Genomic DNA, 19,993 nt, shown 5'->3' with positions numbered 1-19,993 from the left:
TAATGGAGAACAACCTATCTTTAACCCCCACCATTTTAATATCTCCAAACTCCTTCCAAGCATTTAACAGAATATGAATAACAGAGCCTCGATTAGGTATTTTTTCAGCTATAACTGCAGCAGCCAAACACACATATTCATCCTCTTCAAAACTACTAAAATCAGAGGGATCACGAGACCGCAAAGAAGAACTCGAGGCCATAACCACCAAAACTACAACCAAACACAACACAAGAACACACCAAACCTCACAGCGACAAAGCAACAAACACTTCCCAAACACACCAATACGATCTCAATCAACCAACTCCAGAGCTCAAAAACAAAAGATGACAACACCTTTGTATTTCACCAAAACAAAAGAAATTCACCAAAACAAATAGAGCGAAGACGATCGCAAACAAATAGATCAAACAGATAGCTCAAAACCGACGACACTTATCGCCACACAAAAATCCAGTAATCGAATTAAAGAAAGAGAACTAAGCAACAATCCCTAGTTCTCTAATCACAAGAAGTATGAACAATTCCATCGCAGTCAATCACCATAATCAACTTCTCCACAATTACACCAAAGTCACGCAAATAAGCCAAACAGACCAGGAAAAGAGTCAGGGAAAGAGAGAACCTGAAGATCCAGCAGCAAGAAGCAAAGGAGATCAGGAAGATGAAAATGGGAGAAATGTAGAGGATCAATGCAACTAGATGGTATAAGACAAAGCTCACGAGCCAAACAACGCCATTGCAGCGCGGGAAAATCTCATAACAAACTAGAGAGAGAAGCTCTGCTCTAGAGAGAGAGACGGTAACTAAAATTGAATGTTGCATCTTCAATAGTGAATAAGTGGTAATGTCACGTACTTTTGCTCAAATTTTTCCTTAAAATTTTGTAAGATTTTGTCAGTGCTACCACCCTCTTCTTTATTCCCCATGAAGTTCAAATTTATGGGACCTCTTCCTTATTTCCTTGGACCTCTGTCAGTGCTACCACCCAAATTTACGCCTCTTATATATGGAAAAATATATATATATTATTCGGATATTTGTCAAGATTATTTTTAATAATAATAGTGATGAATTTTAAGTGCCTCTTATTTTATTAGAAAATTAATTAAGGTCAGATGCTAAATTGCCCTAATAATTTTTTAAAATTAATTTGGAGTGGTTGTTATTTGCCTCTAATTAATTTTCGAATAAAGTAAGGGCAAATATTATATGCCCATGAGTTTTGAAATACGCGTCTTATACATAATGATAGCGTCAGAAAAATATCCACCCCTATTAGTTTTGGGGCGGATAGATTGTGACATCCACCCCTAACATTTATTACCGACACCTGCAATTGGGCGTTTACAATTTCCGCCACTCCCACCACCCCTATGCTATTAAGAGGCGATTTTCTGCCCTTACTATTAATTTCAGGGGCGAATGTTTTCTGCCTCTAATTCATATTATTCTTGTAGTGGGTTGTTTTCAATTTATAGACCTCAATAAATTTAGTGTAGCAATAATTCATGTCAATAACTCTTGTAAGGAAAATGATAAACCAATCAATAAAGCATTTTGACTTTTGAGGTATGAGAATGATGGAGCAATGAATAATAATTACACAAGGCCTGATCTCCTTTGTTTTAATCAATTGCTGAGCACGCCCCACCCGCAACCAAAGTGTGGCTGATCCCTCGCCACAACGTAATCGTTGCTCTCGTTTTCTTTTATTTAATACCATGCAATAGGTTGTGTGAAAGAGTTACACTTGTGTTAAATGTTTAAGAATTTATTGTTGTGTAGTTGCAGTTAGTTTTACAATTCTTTTGTTCTTTTTCTTTTTGTTTTATCTGTGATTTTTGTTGTGTTAGTAGGTATGCAATTGTTTAATTTTCTTTACTTTGTATTCATTTTCGGGAAAATTTTAGTTAAAGGATTCCAATTATACCTTATGTCTCTATTTAAGATATGAATTTCACTTTGTGTCAACTGTGGACTTAAATTTTCATTTTGTGTCAATTAAGGACCTTATTTTTTATTTTTTTATTTTAGTTTTTATCTCAACTTTGGCTTAATGTTGAGCCCATTAAACCTATTCTGATTTTTTATTTCAGAAAACTTATACTGAGTTTAAAGATATGCTTCTCCTCTTTATAACCATATAAAGATCACCCAAATTGGACCTCTACAACTCCAGATAATTAGCTTCAAACTAGGGTACCCGAAACTGTCCAATTTTCCAGATATTTTCCCAGAGGTCTGTATGGACAGTTTCAGATACTCTAGTTTGGGGCCAATTTTCTGGAGTTGTAGATGTCCGATTTGAGTGATCTTTATATGATTGTAAAGAGGAGATGCATAACTTTAAACCCAGTATAAGTTTGCTAAATTTGGTGGATGTTCGATGGGTCCAAAGTCGGGCTAAATTAAGTTGAGATAAAAACTGAAAACAAACAGGGTTCTTATTGACAAAAAATGAAAGCTTCAGTCCTCAGTTGACACAAAGTGAAGTTTATATCCTGAATAGAGACATGAGGTATAGTTTGAGTCATTTAGCTAAAATTTTCCCTTCATTTTTTTCCTTTTAGTCGTTTTGATTGTGTGAGATTTAGATATGTTTGGAATAATGTGTTATTAGTATTAGATTTTGTAACACTTGCATAAATTTTGAGTAGTTGGAAATGCTCTCCACCTTTGCACATCACTGCCGGCCCGATCATGATCAGATGACGTCGATCTACAAGGTCCATCATTGCCATCATCACTCAATGCTGGGAAGGTTCCGTAAGCCACACCGACAAGCATGCCCAAACTGATTCTTTCTCAACGCCGGCAACCTGCCGTCCGTCGTTTAAACCCCAAAATGATGATGGGACAAACAAGTATGATGGGTTTGATGGTTGAAAAGGAAAAAAAATTGCTACTTGCACTAATCATTTGAATAAACCTTGACTTCAAAACAAAAGAGAGAGAGAGAGAGAGAGAGAGAGAGAGAGAGAGAGAGAGAGAGAGAGTGTGTGTGTGTGTGTGTGGAGGAGAAAAAGAAATAAGATAGAAGGAAAAAGGAGGAGAAAGAGAAAAAGAGAGGGAAGAGTGGTGGTCAGCCGTCGTCCAGAGTTTGGCGACGCTGGCGTTAAAGATGAGCTGCTGGAAAGATGGCAGGGGGTGGGGGTGGGGTTCTGCCATTGGGTACTTAGGTATTTTCATTTTTTAATCTCTAATTATAATAACATTTGAATATATTAATTTAAATATTGAACTTTAGTTAACCATAGGTACTGTATATGACACATGACAACCATTTAAAGGGGTGGTGATGCTCACCACCAAATTAAGGTGGTGAGCAAATGTGCTCTCAAGAAAGAAGGGGTATTAGGTGAGTTTGATTAAGAAAATATGGTGACAGTACTTGTTCATTAATGGACTTTTATTTAAATCCATATTTTTATGCAAAAGTCAATGATTCCTATATATTTAATTCAAATTCAAGAAGAAATAATTTTTAGTTTAATCAAGTGTGTGCATAAATGTAAGTGACAATCAAGGAGTAAAATTTCGTTTTTTAGGGGTATGAAAATTTTAACACCAAACAAAAAAATTTTCGTTCAAATTTTGACAATTTCGGCAAAACTTTCGGCTCGAGTTGGGGAGGCGGAGACTAGAGGGAGCTAGAGGGGGAGGAAGAGGCGAGCTGGCCTCTTCGCCAGCCGTCGCCGGAGGGCTACAGATTGAAGAAAGAGTCAAAGGGTGATTTGGGAGGGAGGAGAGAGAAGAGAGAGAATAGATATGGGAGATAGAAAAGATCGGGGAGGGAGAGGAGGAAGAGAGGGAGATTGACGAAGGAGAAAGGAGGAAGGAGGAAGAGATTGGGGAGGGAGAGGGAGGAGAGAGAAGAGATGCGAGTCTGCGACAGTGGTCTGGGAGAGAGAAATGATTGGGAAAGGAAGGAAAAGGAAAAGGAAAGAAAAAAAGAAAGGAATTAAGGAAAAGAAAGGAAAGAAAAAAAAAAAAAGGGTTTAGGGTTTATTGGCATTTGGGGCGTTTGAGCAATTGGAAAGTAAAGAAAATGGTTTGAGGTTTCGTTTGAGGTTTGGTTTGGCTTTTTTGGGATTTCGTTTAGTTGTTTTTAAATTCTAAACTCTAAACCTAATACATTTCTATATAAAAAATAATTAAAAATACATTAGAGGGCCTAAACGCTAATATCTTATACCATATCCTAAGAATATATAATATATAGGGTTTAGTGTAGTATAAACATTATTAGGATACATAGAGTATATATGATTGAGTGTATAGATTATAGAGTATAAAAAATATACTAATTTCATTTATTCATTATACTAATTTTATTTAACAGTATTTGCCTCTAGCACGCATTATATTCATCTTATATCACATGAAACCTACTATATAATTTGATTTTTTCAATGTTTTTTTATCAATGTTGTAGATAATATGTTAAATAAACATATGGTAAACTTTCATTTAAAATTTTTGTATTTTGATAATAGTTTTCATCGTTTTTGTCGAAATTTAAAATTCAAATTCAAAATTTTACTCCTTGGTGACAATTAATTAAAGGGTGCCGTACTATTTGAACCCAAGTTTTTTTAGAGCAGTTTTGCTCACCTTCTTTAACTAAGGTGTATGCTCACCTCTCATCTAAAATACTGTCATGTGTTTAAAAAACTAACCATGAGTTAATCTAAAAATATTTTATTATTTCTTTTTTCCCCCCAAAACCCGGTTCCCACTTCCCACTTCCCCTTTTCTCTTTTTTTTTTCCTTCTCCCTTCTCTCTCTGCACCTCCATCCCCAGCCCAACTCGCCGACGCCGACCACCTAAACCAGTTAACCACCCTCTCCCGCAGCCTCTCTCTCTCTCTCTCCCCTGCTTTATCTCCCTCGCACCACGCTGACTAACACTTGATGAGGGAAGGGCCATAAATCTTTCTCTTTCAGCTTTGGGTGATGTTATTCTTGCTTTGATAAGGAAGCGAGGCCATGGCCTTATAGGTAAGTTATTGGTGTACGTGCCGGTCAGCTTTAGTTATCTTCTTCCATTTTCCTTTTTTATTTGTTTACTACAAAATATGTGTTGTGATTATAGCTTTCACTAGGATGGACCATTTGGGTTTCTTTTTTGCTTATTGATTTAGCTAAAGTATGATGGACTTACTTTAATTTATTCGGTTGCAGGAATAGCAAGTTTAGTGGAGATGGAGAGAAAGGAGAAGAAGAAAAAAAAAAAAAAAAGAGGAGAAAGTGGGAACCGGGTTTGGGGAAAAAAAGAAAAAAAAAGAAAAGAAAATATTTCTGAGTTAACTCATGGTTAACTTTTTAAACACATGACAGTATCTTAGATGAGAGATGAGTATACACCTTATTTAAAAAGGGTGAGAGGCCGAGATATGAGAGACAAGAGAGAGGAGGGGAGGGGAGGGCCGGGGTGGGGCTGGGCAAGGTGGGGGGAGTGTTGGGTCGACATGGTGCAGGGGGTGGCGAGGGTGGGACATGGAGGGAGATGGAGGGAATTTTTTGTTTTGTTTTTAAATTTGTTTAAATTTATTTAGTTTTATTTTTTTTATGAGAAAATACTTTTTTGCCCTTATAAATTGGTCATGTATCCCTCACGTGATCAATTTTAATGGAAGTTTTGACAGAATTGACGGAATATCCTTGATTGAAGCACTTGAAAAATAATAGTCTTTGATTGAAGCAAAGTGAAAACGGGATCCTTAACTAAAAATAGGGGTATAGTTATAGTCATTTTGCTAACATTTTCCCTAAAATTAACCTACCCTATAATTTGGTTTCTTCAATGTTTTTTTATTTATTAATGTAATAGATAATATGTTAAATAAACATATGGTAAACTTTCATTGAAAATTTCGTATTTTGATAATAATTTTCATCGTTTTTGTCGAAATTTAAAATTCAAATTCGAAATGTTACTCTTTGGTGACAATAAATTAAAGGGTCCCGCTATTTGGACCCAAGTTTTTTTATCAGTAGACCCATCAATTTAATGAAATATTAATTTCTAATTTTATCTTAATGTAAATTAACTATGAAGGACAAACATCTAAATTAAAAATTGGCTCAATTATAAAATGCACCCACCAACTATAGGGGGTATTTCAAATTGGTCCATTATCTATAAAACATTACAAATACATTCATCAACTATAAAAAACTTACAAATTAGCACTTATGTCAAAATTTCCATCCAAAAAACTGTTAAGTGCCACATGGACAATGCTGACGTGGCATTTGTTGTTGACATGACATACTGGTAGGGGTATTTTCGGATAAAGGTGGACATTATCTTATTCAATAACAAATTTTAGGAATGTGGCTACATTGAGTTTTGAACTGCTTACCACCAAATTGAAACTCAAGCACTCCTCCACCTGAACTAACTTCACTAGTTTCATCTTCATTTAGTGACATATAATTTATTTATAAGGTTTCACTTACTTTATTCTAACAAATATAAGTAATTTTCTACCTAACTCTTGTCAATTTATAAATGATTGGCCAAAAATAAGTATAGATGATTGGCAAAAAAAAAAAAAAGGAAGATTGGCCAATATATGTACTCTAGTAAGAATAATCTTGCTATAGATGATTGGCAAAAAAAAAGATATATTATAGATGAAACAAAAAAAAAAATGAGGATGCAGAAATTGTAAGAGCATTAGGAGAAAGATGGCAGCTGGGAAGCGTGAAACTAAAAAGCTAGTGACCAGGGTTAGGTACAAAAATACTTATATTTGCTGGAGTAAAGTAGGTAAAACCTTATAAATATTTTATATGTCACTAAATGAACAAGAAATGAAGTTAGTTTAGGTGGAGGAGTGTTTGAGTTTTGACTTAGTGGTCAGAAGTTAGAAACTCAATTGTAAATCAAAATCATACCCAACTTTGTAAAAGCGTGGCTGCAGAATCTTCGTCCACATCTACAAACTTCTTTAACGACCAGTTCCTTCCACTTCCGTCACGAACGAATGGTTGTATTTGTTGACTAAAATTGTAGGCTACTCAGATGCCCAACGTAGCTTATGATTAAGAATCTAGTAAAGGCTTGATGATAATACGAATTGCAGGGACGGCGGCTGCAGGGGCTGAATCTAGTGGTGATGTCGTTGGGGTTGGGGGGTAGTGGTGATGGTGATGGTGTTGGGTTTGGGTGTGTTTAGTAGAATTGATGGGTTTAGTTGTTGGGTTTAGTTGTTAGGTTTTAGTAAGGATAGTTTAGGAAAACAAATTGGGTGTACTAATAAGTTTTAACATTTTTTAAAATGAAGGTGGGTATAAAAAGTACGTTGGGGCTGTTGATAAAAAACTTGGGTCTGAATAGCGGCAACCTTAATTAAACTAAAATGAATGAATTCATGAATTGCAAGGCCCTATCTGTTCACCTAATAATCTAAGTCTCTAAGTCACCATCCTAAAAAAATTGGGTCCAAATAGTGGCACCCTTAATTAAACTGGAATGAATATATTTATTCACCTAATAAATTGCAAGGCTATATTTATTCATGAATTGCAAGGCTATATTTATTCACCTAATAATCTAAGTCTCTAAGTCACCGTCCTAAACAGATCAATAAACGAAATTTGTATGTAGATACTAACTGTGCAGTTGTAAACAAGCCTAAACTAAGTCTCTAGGTCATCCGATCTCACCTCAACACTCATATAAGTTTGTTGCCTCATTAGTCAATACTAGCTGTAATTCCCATAACTTCAAAACCAGGTATGAAATACATTTCTTCCCTACATGGTTCCTCTTTAACATTCATTGAGGTTCGATCACATGCATATATTATGTACTAGTACTTCTCATAAAACATACAGATTATGTACTTACTTTTCTAATGCCAACAAGCTCTAGTCAACCAAAAATAGTAGTTACTTTTAATATTTTTTTGGCAAATCATTGCAGCAACTGAGACGGGGCATTCCATCAAATATATAGTACTTACTTTTGATCACCACCACAATGGTACTTACTTTAGCTGCACCAACATTCTTCATGCCAAAGCTTGCTTGGACAAATAAATCAACCTGTTATGGAGGAACAAACTTATTAAGCAATGGCCTACATTCTGCACCTGCAGCTCCTAAGGTTCATGCCAAGGGCCTCCCCAAAAGCAATGTTATCAGTGCCTCATCGAAAGAAGAACATAACATGAACTTGGAAGCCAGAAAGCTTGATACTGTTTATGACATGTTTGGTGGAAGATTGGTGCAGGGTGGGCTTGTTTTTCAACAGAACTTCTCAATCAGATCATATGACTTAGGCCCAGATGGCAAAGCAACAATTGGGTCCTTGATGAAACGTTTACAGGTTTTGGATTTTTCATCTTATAAATTTGTTAAGTGTCATCCATCTGAAATTAAAGCTTTATATATGAGAAGTTGTTCCTGGCTTTTGTTTGTATGTGTAGGAAACATCAATTCGTCATTGTACCAGTGCTGGCCTCTCTGTTAGTGGTTTTGGTTCAACACCAGAGATGAGTAAAAGGGGCCTTGTATGGGTGCTTCGTAAATTGCAGATCGTAGTGGAAAACTATCCTTCTTGGTAAATCAATATACTGTAACATAATCACACTTTTAGCTGCCCAATACATATAATTAGTAAATTGAAGAATATTTTTCATTGGATTCATTATCATCATGGTTAAACATTGTGTTCATCAATTTATTTGGTCATAGTTAGAAAACCAAATGGTATCTGATTTAGTTAATAAAGAGTTGAGCTCACATGCGATCCCATTTTAAATAAAGAACGAACGCATATATTTTATGGCTTTTCTTTTTCTTCACTAGCCTTTTGATCTTATTCTTAGTCAAGTTTAATACTTTAGGGTATAAATAGTCAATTGAGATCTGTTTATCAATTTTAGTCTCATAGTTTTAAGCTCCCCTTACTCGATTACATTTTAGGTTTCATCTCTCTAGTTTTGGGTTACCCTCGAGAGTTAAAGACTAAAATACCTTGAACGATAATTCTATACCATAAAATATAGAATCATATATTTACCCTATAATGGTGAATCATGTCAAAAATATGATAAAACTGACAAAAAATCATCAAAAGACACGTACAAGCCGGTTCTCTATTTAAAGAACATATATAGGTTTTTTTTTTTTTTGCTCTAAGAAGTACGAACATTCATATCCTTTCATTGTTTATGACCTCTCTACTTGTTAGTGCCTCTACCTAAAAAGGGTAAATGCTCTTTTTCGGTGAAAAAATAAGGCCGGTAATGTTCTTTTTTGGTGATCAAATAAGGTAATGTACGTTGTTTTTCGGTGAAAAATATATAGAGTAATGTTCTGTTTACATATTTAGGTATATTTACCTATATTTAATTAAAAATTTACTAAAATAATGATTCAGATTGGTAAACTGATAACATAGGATGCGAGAGAAATTGTAAGAGACTTCCCCTATAAAGATATAATATATGACCAAATGGTAGCAATTCTCCATATTGGTTAAATATATATTCATGCAAACAGGGGGAAGTAATTTTGTCTAATAACAGTACTGTTGTTTTTCTGTCTTTGAAGGGATGATGTAATTCAAATAGATACCTGGACTAGTACTGCATCAAGAGATAATGGTTTCTTCCGAGATTGTATCTTTCGTGATTACAAGACTGGGCAAATTCTTCTTCAAGCAACTAGGTTGGAATCCACACCATGATATCCCTTATTTACCTTAAAAAATGAAGGATCCTCAATAAAAGGGGCCAGTATACACACACACACACATATATATGACGAGTTTAACGGTTTGTACTTGATTGCAATCATTATGAAATTACATGACCAAAATTATCAAAACTGAAAAAGTGAAAAATGACTAAAAGTAAAACTGTAAGGATCAAAGGTGTCATTTGGCCATATTTTTATAGCTGTGGTTGGTTGCTGTCGTCCTATCAATGCAGTCTTTATGTGATGATGAACATGAAGTCAAGGAGACTTTCCAAAATTATAGCAGAAATCAGAGATGAGTTAAAGCCTATTTTCGGGGATTCTATTTCTGAGCCTCTCATTGACATCAATAGCACCAAACTACGACAATTGAATATTGATGATGCTAGAAATTATGTTCGAGCAGGTTTAGCAGTAAGTATTTATGCTTAATAGAAAATGGATGTTGAAACATTCATTATTATTTTTTTCTTTTTGAAGCAACACTATCTGACATATATATGGTCACCATTTATGCTTAATTAGAAAATGGATGTTGAAACATTCATTATTATTTTTTTAATTAGAAAATGGATGTTGAAACATTCATTATTTTTTTTTTTCTTTTTGAAGCAACACTATCTGACATATATATGCTCACCATGTTTAAATCATTGCAGCCCGGTTGGAGTGATTTGGATGTCAATCAGCATGTGAGCAACGTAAAATACGTAGACTGGGTTTTTGAGGTAGCTAGCTAGCTAGCAGGTCTTTTTGCATCTTCTCAAATTAATTTTACTTATTATGAATCAGTTTTCTTATGTAATATCTTTTGTTTTTTTCAAAACCTATACCAATCAAGAAATTTATTGATTTTTTAGCTGTTTATTTTATAAAATAAAATAAACAGCTAAAAAATCTATTTTAGAATAATCATAGGCTTATTAGAAAACTAATCATCTTTTTAGAATAAACCTATTTTGAATTTGAAAGACCAAAAAATCTACCAAGCAAATACTGAATGACACTTGCACAATTTTGACCATCAAATATTGACTGGGTTCACTTTTCCTATGTTAGGGTATAATTTTTCACTACTAGACCTTGAGGTACGATATAGGGTGTTTGTACTACAGATGGTCTCATGACTCGTGAATTAATCCCAATTTTAACCCACATCTTAACTTGATCTAATTGACTATGACACGACCTTGATGTGTCCTCCAAAACATGCAATCAATGTTGGTACAGGGCTTTTGAAGGCCTAAGCGGCTAAGCCAAACCATATATGAAATTGGGCCCTCCATTTATTTTGTTTGAATTTTAAATTTAAGTCTAACTTTGTCATACAAAATGATTAGGCATTTCGGTTGGGTAATGTGTTTTAAGTCACAATATCAACAGGTTATGTTTTGAGGAAGTTTTTTTTACTATTTTTTTGTTGTCATGTCCAAAGTGTGTATTGTAAGCCAAAACGTATGTTTAAGTGCATGCCAATCATTTGATTACATTGTTTGTGGTTTCAGTAATGTTCTTAATCTTGGTATCTCTTTGTTTGCGTTCAGAGTTATACATACTTCACATTCATATATATACTACTTCCAAAATTATTTTAAATGGAAATTAATTCATTTATACTGGTTAATATCAGAGCATTCCTATCTCAATCTTGGAGAGTCACCAGCTGTCTTCTATGACTTTGGAGTTTCGAAGAGAGTGTAGGAGAGATAGTGTGCTACAATCTTGGACAGCAGCTTCTAAAGATGGAATATCAGGCAACTCCAGGCATGATGATGAAGAGGTAGAGTTTGATCACTTGCTTCGTCTTCAAACAGGGTCTCAAATTTTGAGGGGAAAGACCATCTGGAAGGCAAAAGCTAACTTGCTGCCTACACTTGAAGTTTGGTCTGCGAAAACCGATCAATCCATGGTGTAAATATTTTGGGTTTGATCGCTTGGCCACTTGTTTGTTTCTTAGATGTTAAAACCTAGCTACGTCGACTTCAGAGTTTACTACAAGAAAAACTTGTTTGGGCGACAACAAATTTTGTCCCCTAAAGAGCCTTAGGGTGCGACGAAATTAAAAATTCGTCACCTAAAATCCCTGAATTTTGGGTGACGAACCATTTCATCTACTTAACAGACCTAAAACAACTTCGAGTGACGGAAGCATTCGTTGCCCAAATAAATCTAAGGCGACGAAATTATTCTTTCGTCGCCTAAGGAAACTGAGTAACGGATCTACTTCGTCGCGCAAAGTCCTAATTCAATTTTTTGTGTAAATTTTTATGTATGGTATTATATACAATTCAAGTATGTTTCCAACGATTCGTACTGATCATTTTTTAGTTACCCGCTCAAACATCATCCTTGCAAAAAATTAGCTCAATTGGAGATGTAAAAGTTAGGTAACGGTGATCGAACTTATGAACAATCGTGAATTTTCTAATACTAATCGAATGAGTAGATGAATTCTAATTTGGCCGATTTTTTGCAGGGATGATCTTTGAGTATAAACAAAAAAAATGAACGGCTCCGATCGTTAAAATCTCATTGCGGTCTTCACAATTGTTGAATCAAAAAATTTAATATAATTATGCTCTTCAAGTGTATTTATATGGAGAAGCTCACATCTAGATCGTGTTTACAACGATCAAAACCGTTTATTTTTTAGTTCCCCACTCAAAGATCATCCATGCAAAAAATTAGCTTATTCGGGGATGTAAAAGTTAGGTAACGATGGTTGAACTTATGAATGATATATATGTCATGATTTTTCTAACGCTAAATGAATAGGCAGATGAATTCCAATTTGACTGATTTTTTTCTGGAATGATCTTTGAGTATGAACATAGAAAATGAAACGCTCCAATCATATATAGAAATCACATTGTAGTCTTCATAATTGTTGAAACGACAAGGTTTCAATGAAAGAGTTCATAGAATTATACTCTTCAAGTGTTGAAACCATTCATTATGTAGAAAGTCACATCTCGTGTTTTCAAAAGATTCGAACAATTCATTTCTTAGTTCCTCACTCAAAGATCATCTTTCAAAAAAATTAGGTCAATCGGAGATGTAAAAGTTAGGTATTCGAGCTTAAACGTATAAATGGATGTAATTAATTAAAATGTTCTTAGGCGACGAAATAGGCATTTCGTCACCCAGAGAGATCTGAGGAGACAAAACAAGCATTTTGTCACCCCAAGAGACCTTGGGCGACGAAGCTCATTTTGTCGCCTTAGGGTGCTTTGTGTGCATTTTTATGTATGTATATATAAGAATACAATGCGATCATGTTTCCAACGATCCGAACTGTTTATTTTTAAGTTCCCCACTCAAATATTATCCCTGCAAAAATTAGGCCCAATTAGAGATGCAGAAGTTAAGTAACGGTGGTCGAAGTAATGAACAATCATTATTTTTGTAATGATCCAACGGCTAGATGAATTCCGATTTGGCCGATTTTTTGCAGGAATGATATTTGAGTATAAACAAAGAAATTGAATAGTTCTGATCGTTGAAATCACATTGTGGTTTCACAATTTTTAAATCGACAAAGTTTAAACGGAAAATGTAATAGAATTATACTCTTCAAGTGTATTTATATGTAGAAGCTCACATTTAGATCATGTTTCCAACAATCCAAACCGTTCTTTTTTTAGTTCCCCACTTAAAGATCATTCTTGCAAACAATTAGTCCACTTGGAGATGTAGAAGTTAGGTAACGATTATCTAACTTATGAACGATCATGATTTTTGTAATGATAATCCAACGACTAAATGAATTCCAATTTGACCAATTTTTTGTATGGATGATCTTTGAGTATGAACGCATAAAATGAGCAGCTCCGATCGTTGAAATTATATTGTGGTATTCACAATTATTAAAATGACAAGATTTCAATGAAAGAGTTCATAGAATTATACTCTTCAAGTATTGAAACCATTCACTTATATGTACAAGGTCACATCTTGATCGTGTTTTCAAAAATCCGAACCTTCCATTTCGTAGTTCCTCACTCAAAAATCATCTCTCCAAAAAACAGAAAAGAGAGAATGTGAGGCAGAGAGAGAAAGGCATACCCGATGGGTGTCGGGGCTGGGGGAGGCGGAGGGGTGGGGTCGCCGCCGGTGGGGTAAGGGTGCAGATGGGATGAGGGTGGGGAGAGAGGGAGGGTCTGCTCCTCCCCCACCCCACCCCCCCCCTTTTTTTTTTTTTTTTTTCGTCTTTCAGTTTCTTAAATTTTTTTCCTATTAGTTTGTTTTTTATTTTTATTCTTCTCTTAGTTTTTTTTTCTTCCTTCTATTTATTTTTTATTTAGTTTTCTTCTTTTTGTTTTTTGTTTTGTTTTTGTAACTATTTTAATAGTGAGAAATGTCAATTATGTCCCTAAAAATTAGTCATGTGCCAAAGTACATGACCAATTTTTAACGGATGTTATAATAGAGTTGACGGAAAGTCCTTCATTGAACCGTAAGTGAAAGTATAGTCTTTAATTAGAACACTTTGAATGTCGCATCCTCAACTGCGAATGAGTGGTAAAGTCACGTACTTTAATTTGCTCAAATTTTCCCTTAAAAATTTGTAAGATTAATTTTGTTAGTGCTACCACTCTCTTCCTTTCCCCAGGAAGTTCAAATTTATGGGACCTCTTCCTTATTTCCCTGGACCTTTGTCAGTGCTACCACCCATATTTACGCCTCTTACATATGGAAAAAACAAATATATATATATATATATTATTTGGATATTTGTCAATATTATTTTTAAAAATAATAGAGATCAATTTTAAGTGCCTCTTATTTTATTTGAAAATTAATCAAGGGCAAATGCTAAAGGGCCCTAATGATTTTTTAAAATTAATTTGGGGCGGTTGTTATTTGCCTCTAATTAATTTTCGAATAAAGTAGGAGCATATATTATATGCCCGTGAGTTTTGAAATATTTTTTTTATACATAATAATAGCATCAGAAAAATATCCATCCCTATTAGTTTTTTGGGCAGATAGATTATGACATCCACCCCTAACATTTTATTAGTGACACCTGCAATCGGGCGTTTACAATTTCCGCACTCCCACCACCCCTATGCTATTAAGAGGCGCTTTTCTGTCCTTACTATTAATTTTAAGGGCAAATCTTTTCTGCCTCAATTTCATATTATTCTTGTAGTGGGTTGTTTTCAATTTATAGGCCTCAATAAATTTAGTGTAGCAATAATTCATGTCAATAACTCTTGTAAGGAAAATGATAAACCAATCAATGAAGCATTTTGACTTTTGAGGTATGAGAATGATGGAGCAATGAATAATAATTACACAAGGCCTGGTCTCCTTTGTTTTAATCAATTGCCGAGCGCGCCCCAACCCCAACCAAAGTGTGGCTGATCCCTCGCCACAACGTAATCGTAGCTCTCGTTTTCTTTTATTTAATACCATGCAATAGGTTGTGTGAAAGAGTTACACTTGTGTTAAATGTTTAAGAATTTATTGTTTTGTAGTTTCATTTAGTTTTACAATACTTTTGTTCTTTTTCTTTTTATTTTATCTGTGATTTTTGTTGTGTTAGTAGTATGCGCGCAATTGTTTAATTTTCTTTACTTTGTATTCATTTTTGGGAAAATTTTAGCTAAAGAATTCTAACTATACTTCATGTCTCTATTCAGGACATGAATTTCACTTTGCATCAACTGTGGACTTAAATTTTCATTTTGTGTCAATTAATGACCTTATTTTTCTCAGTTTTTATCTCAACTTTGATCTAATGTTGAGCCCATTAAACCTCCACCAAATTCAGAAAACTTATACTGGGTTTAAAGATATACTTCTCCTCTTTATAACCATATAAAGATCACCCAAATTGGACCTCTACAACTCCAGATAATTAGCCTAAAAGTAGGGTACCCCAAACTGTTCAATTTTCTAGATATTTTCCCAGAGGTCTGTATGGACAGTTTCAGATACCCTAGTTTGGGGCCAATTTTCTAGAGTTGTAGATGTCCGATTTGAGTGATCTTTATATGATTGTAAAGAGGAGATGCATAGCTTTAAACCCAGTATAAGTTTGTTGAATTTGGTGGAGGTTTGATGGGTCCATAGTCGGGCCGAAGTTGAGATAAAAACTGAAAAAAACAAGGTTCTTAATTGATATAAAATGAAAGCTTCAGTCCTCAGTTGACACAAAGTAAAATTCATGTCCTGAATAGAGACATGAGATGTAGTTGGAGTCATTTAGCTAAAATTTTTCCTTCATTTTTTTTTTTTCTTTTAGTCGTTTTGATTGTGTGAGATTTAGATATGTTTGGAATAATGTGTTATTAGTATTAGATTTTGTAACACTTGCATAAATTTTGAATAATTGGAAATGCTCTCCACCTCTGCACATCACTGCCGGCCCGATTATAATCGGATGACGCCGATCTACAAGGTCCATCATCGCCATTGTCACTCAAGCTGGGAAGGTTCTGTATGCGACGCGACAAGCACGCCCAAACTGATTCTTTCTCAACGCCGGCAACCTGCCATCCGTCCTTTAAACCCCAAAATGATGATGAGTTTGATGGTTGAAAAGGAAAAACAATTGGAAATTTCACTAATCATTTGAATGAACCCACTTTAGATTTGAATAAACCTTGACTTCAAAACAAAAGATAGAGAAAGAGAGTGGAGGAGAAAAAGAAATAATAGAGAAGGAAAAAGGAGGAGAAAGAGAAAAAATAGAGGGAATAGTGGTGGACGGTCGTCGGCCAGAGTTTGGCGACGCCGGCGTTAAAGATGAGCTGCCGAAAAGATGGCAGGGGGTGGGGGTGGGGTTCTGCCATTGGTACTTAAGTATTTTCAGTTTTTAATCTCTAATTATAATAAAATTTGAATATATTAATTTAAATATTTAACTTTAGTTAACCATAGGTGTTGTATATGACACACGGCAACCATTTAAAGGGGTGGTGATGCTCACCACCAAATTAAGGTGGTGAGCAAATTTGCTCTCAAGAACGAAGGGGTATAATTAGGTGAGTTTGATTAAGAAAATAAGGTGCCAGTACTTGTTCATTAATGTACTTTTATTTAAATCCATATTTTTATGCAAAAGTCAATGATTCCTATCTATTTAATTCAAATTCAAGAAGAAATAATTTTTAGTTTAATCAAGTGTGTGCATAAATGTAAGTGATAATCAAGGAGTAAAATTTCAAAATTTTCGTTCAAATTTGGACAATTTTGGCAAAACTTTCGGCTCGAGCTGGGGAGGCGGGGACTAGAGGGAGCTAGAGAGGGGAGGAAGAGGCGAGCTGGCCTCGTCGCCGGACATCGCCGGAGGGCTGTAGATTGAAGAGAGAGTACGTCAAAGGGTGATTGGGGAGGGAGGAGAGAGAAAAGAGAAGAGATCTGGGAGGGAAAGGAGGAAGAGAGGGAGATCGGGGAAGGACTAATTCTCAATCTTCCTGATGAGTTGTCAATCCAAATTAATGCTAGACTTCCTCGAATTGCTACTTCAATATCAGGCTGGTGTCACGTAAGTGGAAGGAACGAAGACGGACATGCCGTTAACGACCCAACAATTAGTTGCCAAAAAGAATTGGAATTGCACAGAGATCTGATTACTGAGATGAGTATTTTATAAGCTGAAATGAATGATTGGACCATTGGAGACAAACATTCATTAATTGTAAATCAAAATCATACCCAACTTTGTAAAAGCGTGGCTGCAGAATCTTCGTCCACATCTACAAACTTAATTCTTTAACGACCAGTTCCTTTCCACTTCCGTCACGAACGAATGGTTGTATTTGTTGACTAAAATTGTAGGCTACTCAGATGCCCAACGTAGCTTATGATTAAGAATCAAGTAAAGGCTTGATGATAATACGAATTGCAGGGACGGCGGCTGCAGGGGCTGAATTTAGTGATGATGTCGTTGGGGTTGGGGTTGGGGGTAGTGGTGATGGTGATGGTGTTGGGTTTGGGTGTGTTTAGTATAATTGATGGGTTTAGTTGTTGGGTTTAGTAATGATAGTTTAGGAAAACAAATTGGGTGTACTAATAAATTTAACATTTTTTAAAATAGAAGTGAGTGTAAAAAGTACGTTGGGGCTAGTGATAAAAAAATTGAGTTCGAATAGCGGCACTCTTAATTAAACTAGAATGAATGAATTCATGAATTGCAAGGCTATATCTATTCACCTAATAATCTAAATCTCTAAGTCACCGTCCTAAAAAAATTGGGTTCAAATAGCGGCACTTTTAATTAAACTGGAATGAAAAAATTCATGAATTACAAGGATATATCTATTCACCTAATAATCTAAGTCTATAAGTCACCATCCTAAACAGATCATCAAACGAAATTTGTATGTAGATAATAATTGTGCAGTTGTAAACAAGCCTAAACTAATGTCAACACGTTGAATTGGTTACAACCCGTGACGGTGTACCGGATACACCTAATAATTTTTTCAAGTTGAGAACTATTAGTACAAAGCAGGAGTAAAGCTATGTGCCCCCAATACTTGGTAGGCTGCATGGGACCCATCAATAACACCATACGAAGATGGATCAAGTAAACGGGAAGGTGATTCATTTTTACAAATGCCGACTTCGATCAATTCTCTAATATTTTTGGTGGTTGTTGAAGAAGTGACAGGAAGTACGTACTTGTAGTATTATACTCCCATGTTTACAAGCACAACTCATCTATAATATATAAGAAGGCAGAGGAATGCATCATTCTCTTATGTTCGTTTTTTCTACTCATGGAGTTTGGCTGATAAAGATGGATAGTAACGACCGGGTAATATCAATTTTCTATTTTTCTGGCCTCTTCATGGAAAGCTGCTTCCAATTGCGTGGAAATTCTATGGAGGGATTATTGGATGGTATCTTTCAACAGGAATCAGACAAATTCCCATCAAGATCAAAAGGTGACATTCGTCCATCTAGAATTCTAGATCGCTTGGAGTACTAGCTGTTGAGCACGTACTAATATATCGCGGTGTTTAATGAGCCTATAAAAATGGTAATTGAATTAATCTCCTAGCTTGCTTCAAGGCCACTAAATTATCTTAGTGATGGAGGAATTACATAAGGCTGCTTCAGCTTATTACAAAAATGGGCCAGGCAACCTTCGGAAACTGGCCGATCGACAACTTCTTCAAGTCCATGGACAAAAATGGTGACCTTTCTTCAACAAAACGGCTACGGTTCGGTTGACCCCAACTTCTTCAAGGCTCTGGATCGCAACGGTGACAGTAGCCTGGAGTTCATGGAAGTTGTAACATGTTACTACATCGTGAAGACCAGGACCGTGCCCTGCAAAGTTTGTGGAGTGATCCTCACGGGGCTGTATTTCACGTGTGTTGAGTGCTTCGACACCGCCCCCGACAGCTATGCTCTGTGTTCCGACTGCTATGCCGACGGGGAATGCGGCCACAGACACACTTGTTTCTTGGATAGTCATATGTTGGTCACCGCCTTAAAGGGAAGACAAGCTCGTGCTGGTCACCCAAATTTAAACCTCACTCTGGCAAGCAAATATTCCCTAATTTAGCAACCTTTTTTTGTTTTGTTTTGTTTTGTTTTCTTCTCAATACTATATACAAGAATGGCCGGCAAGGTAGCGGTGGCGGGACGGGGTTAGACGGAAAAAATGGCAAGGAGACAACTAAAGGTAATCAATTTTGCTGTAGGAGAAAAAGTGTCGGTGTAGTTCAACCCCTCTTGTTGCGTGTAACCTTTGGCAACCAAGCGAGTTTTGTACCACTCGACGGAGCCGTCAGATTTATATTTAATCCAATAAACCCACTTACAACCAATGGGTTGTTTGCCAACAGGTAGAGTAGTCATGGTCCAGGTTTGATTCTCAACAAGGGCCTCTAACTCTTTATTCATAGCCTCACGCCATCTAGGATCTATACGTGCCTAGCCTCTACAAAATTAAGTAGTGGACTCCATGTTGAGAATTAATTTTGAAAATACCATAATTATGCTTTTGTTATAGTTCCTAGAAAAGGACCGCTGAGTTTATGTTGGTTTTTAGTATTTCTAGAAGAGTTAGGTGGAAGATGGAAGTTTGAATTTATTACATGTCTCTAGAAATTTGTATGTTGTTTTAAATTGAATCTATGTATCAGCTGCAGTTGTAAGAAACAAGAAAATGGAAAAGAAAAACATATTGCAGCCCAAAGAGGTTTTTTTCATTTTCTCTTATTCAACCCAACACTCCACAGAACGGGAAATAGAAGCTACAAAGGAATAGTGTGAAGAGGATAATTTATGATAAGAAATAAAA

At 35.5% G+C, this 19,993-nt stretch overlaps 2 protein-coding genes across 2 annotated transcripts; both read left to right on the top strand.

The window, feature by feature from the left end:
- The first annotated feature begins 7,959 nt into the window (after positions 1–7,959).
- LOC147286674 (palmitoyl-acyl carrier protein thioesterase, chloroplastic-like) lies at positions 7,960–11,638 on the top strand. Its single transcript, XM_086240817.1, has 6 exons — positions 7,960–8,347; positions 8,448–8,581; positions 9,577–9,693; positions 9,957–10,137; positions 10,383–10,451; positions 11,354–11,638. The coding sequence occupies exons 1-6, from the start codon at positions 8,000–8,002 to the stop codon at positions 11,636–11,638; spliced, it is 1,134 nt and encodes a 377-aa protein (XP_086096943.1). The 5' UTR covers positions 7,960–7,999.
- A 7,135-nt stretch (positions 11,639–18,773) lies between these two features.
- LOC147286673 (uncharacterized) lies at positions 18,774–19,252 on the top strand. Its single transcript, XM_086240816.1, has 2 exons — positions 18,774–18,860; positions 18,908–19,252. Exons 1-2 carry the CDS (start codon positions 18,774–18,776, stop codon positions 19,250–19,252), a joined length of 432 nt encoding a protein of 143 aa, XP_086096942.1.
- The last annotated feature ends 741 nt before the right edge of the window (positions 19,253–19,993 follow it).

Source organism: Dryas octopetala, chromosome 4, assembly GCF_963921425.1.
Source record: "Dryas octopetala chromosome 4, drDryOcto1.1, whole genome shotgun sequence".
In the NCBI taxonomy this organism is placed as follows: Eukaryota; Viridiplantae; Streptophyta; class Magnoliopsida; order Rosales; family Rosaceae; genus Dryas; species Dryas octopetala.
The sequence above is the reverse complement of the archived record's forward strand: the minus strand, read 5'-3'. Positions and strand labels throughout refer to the sequence as shown.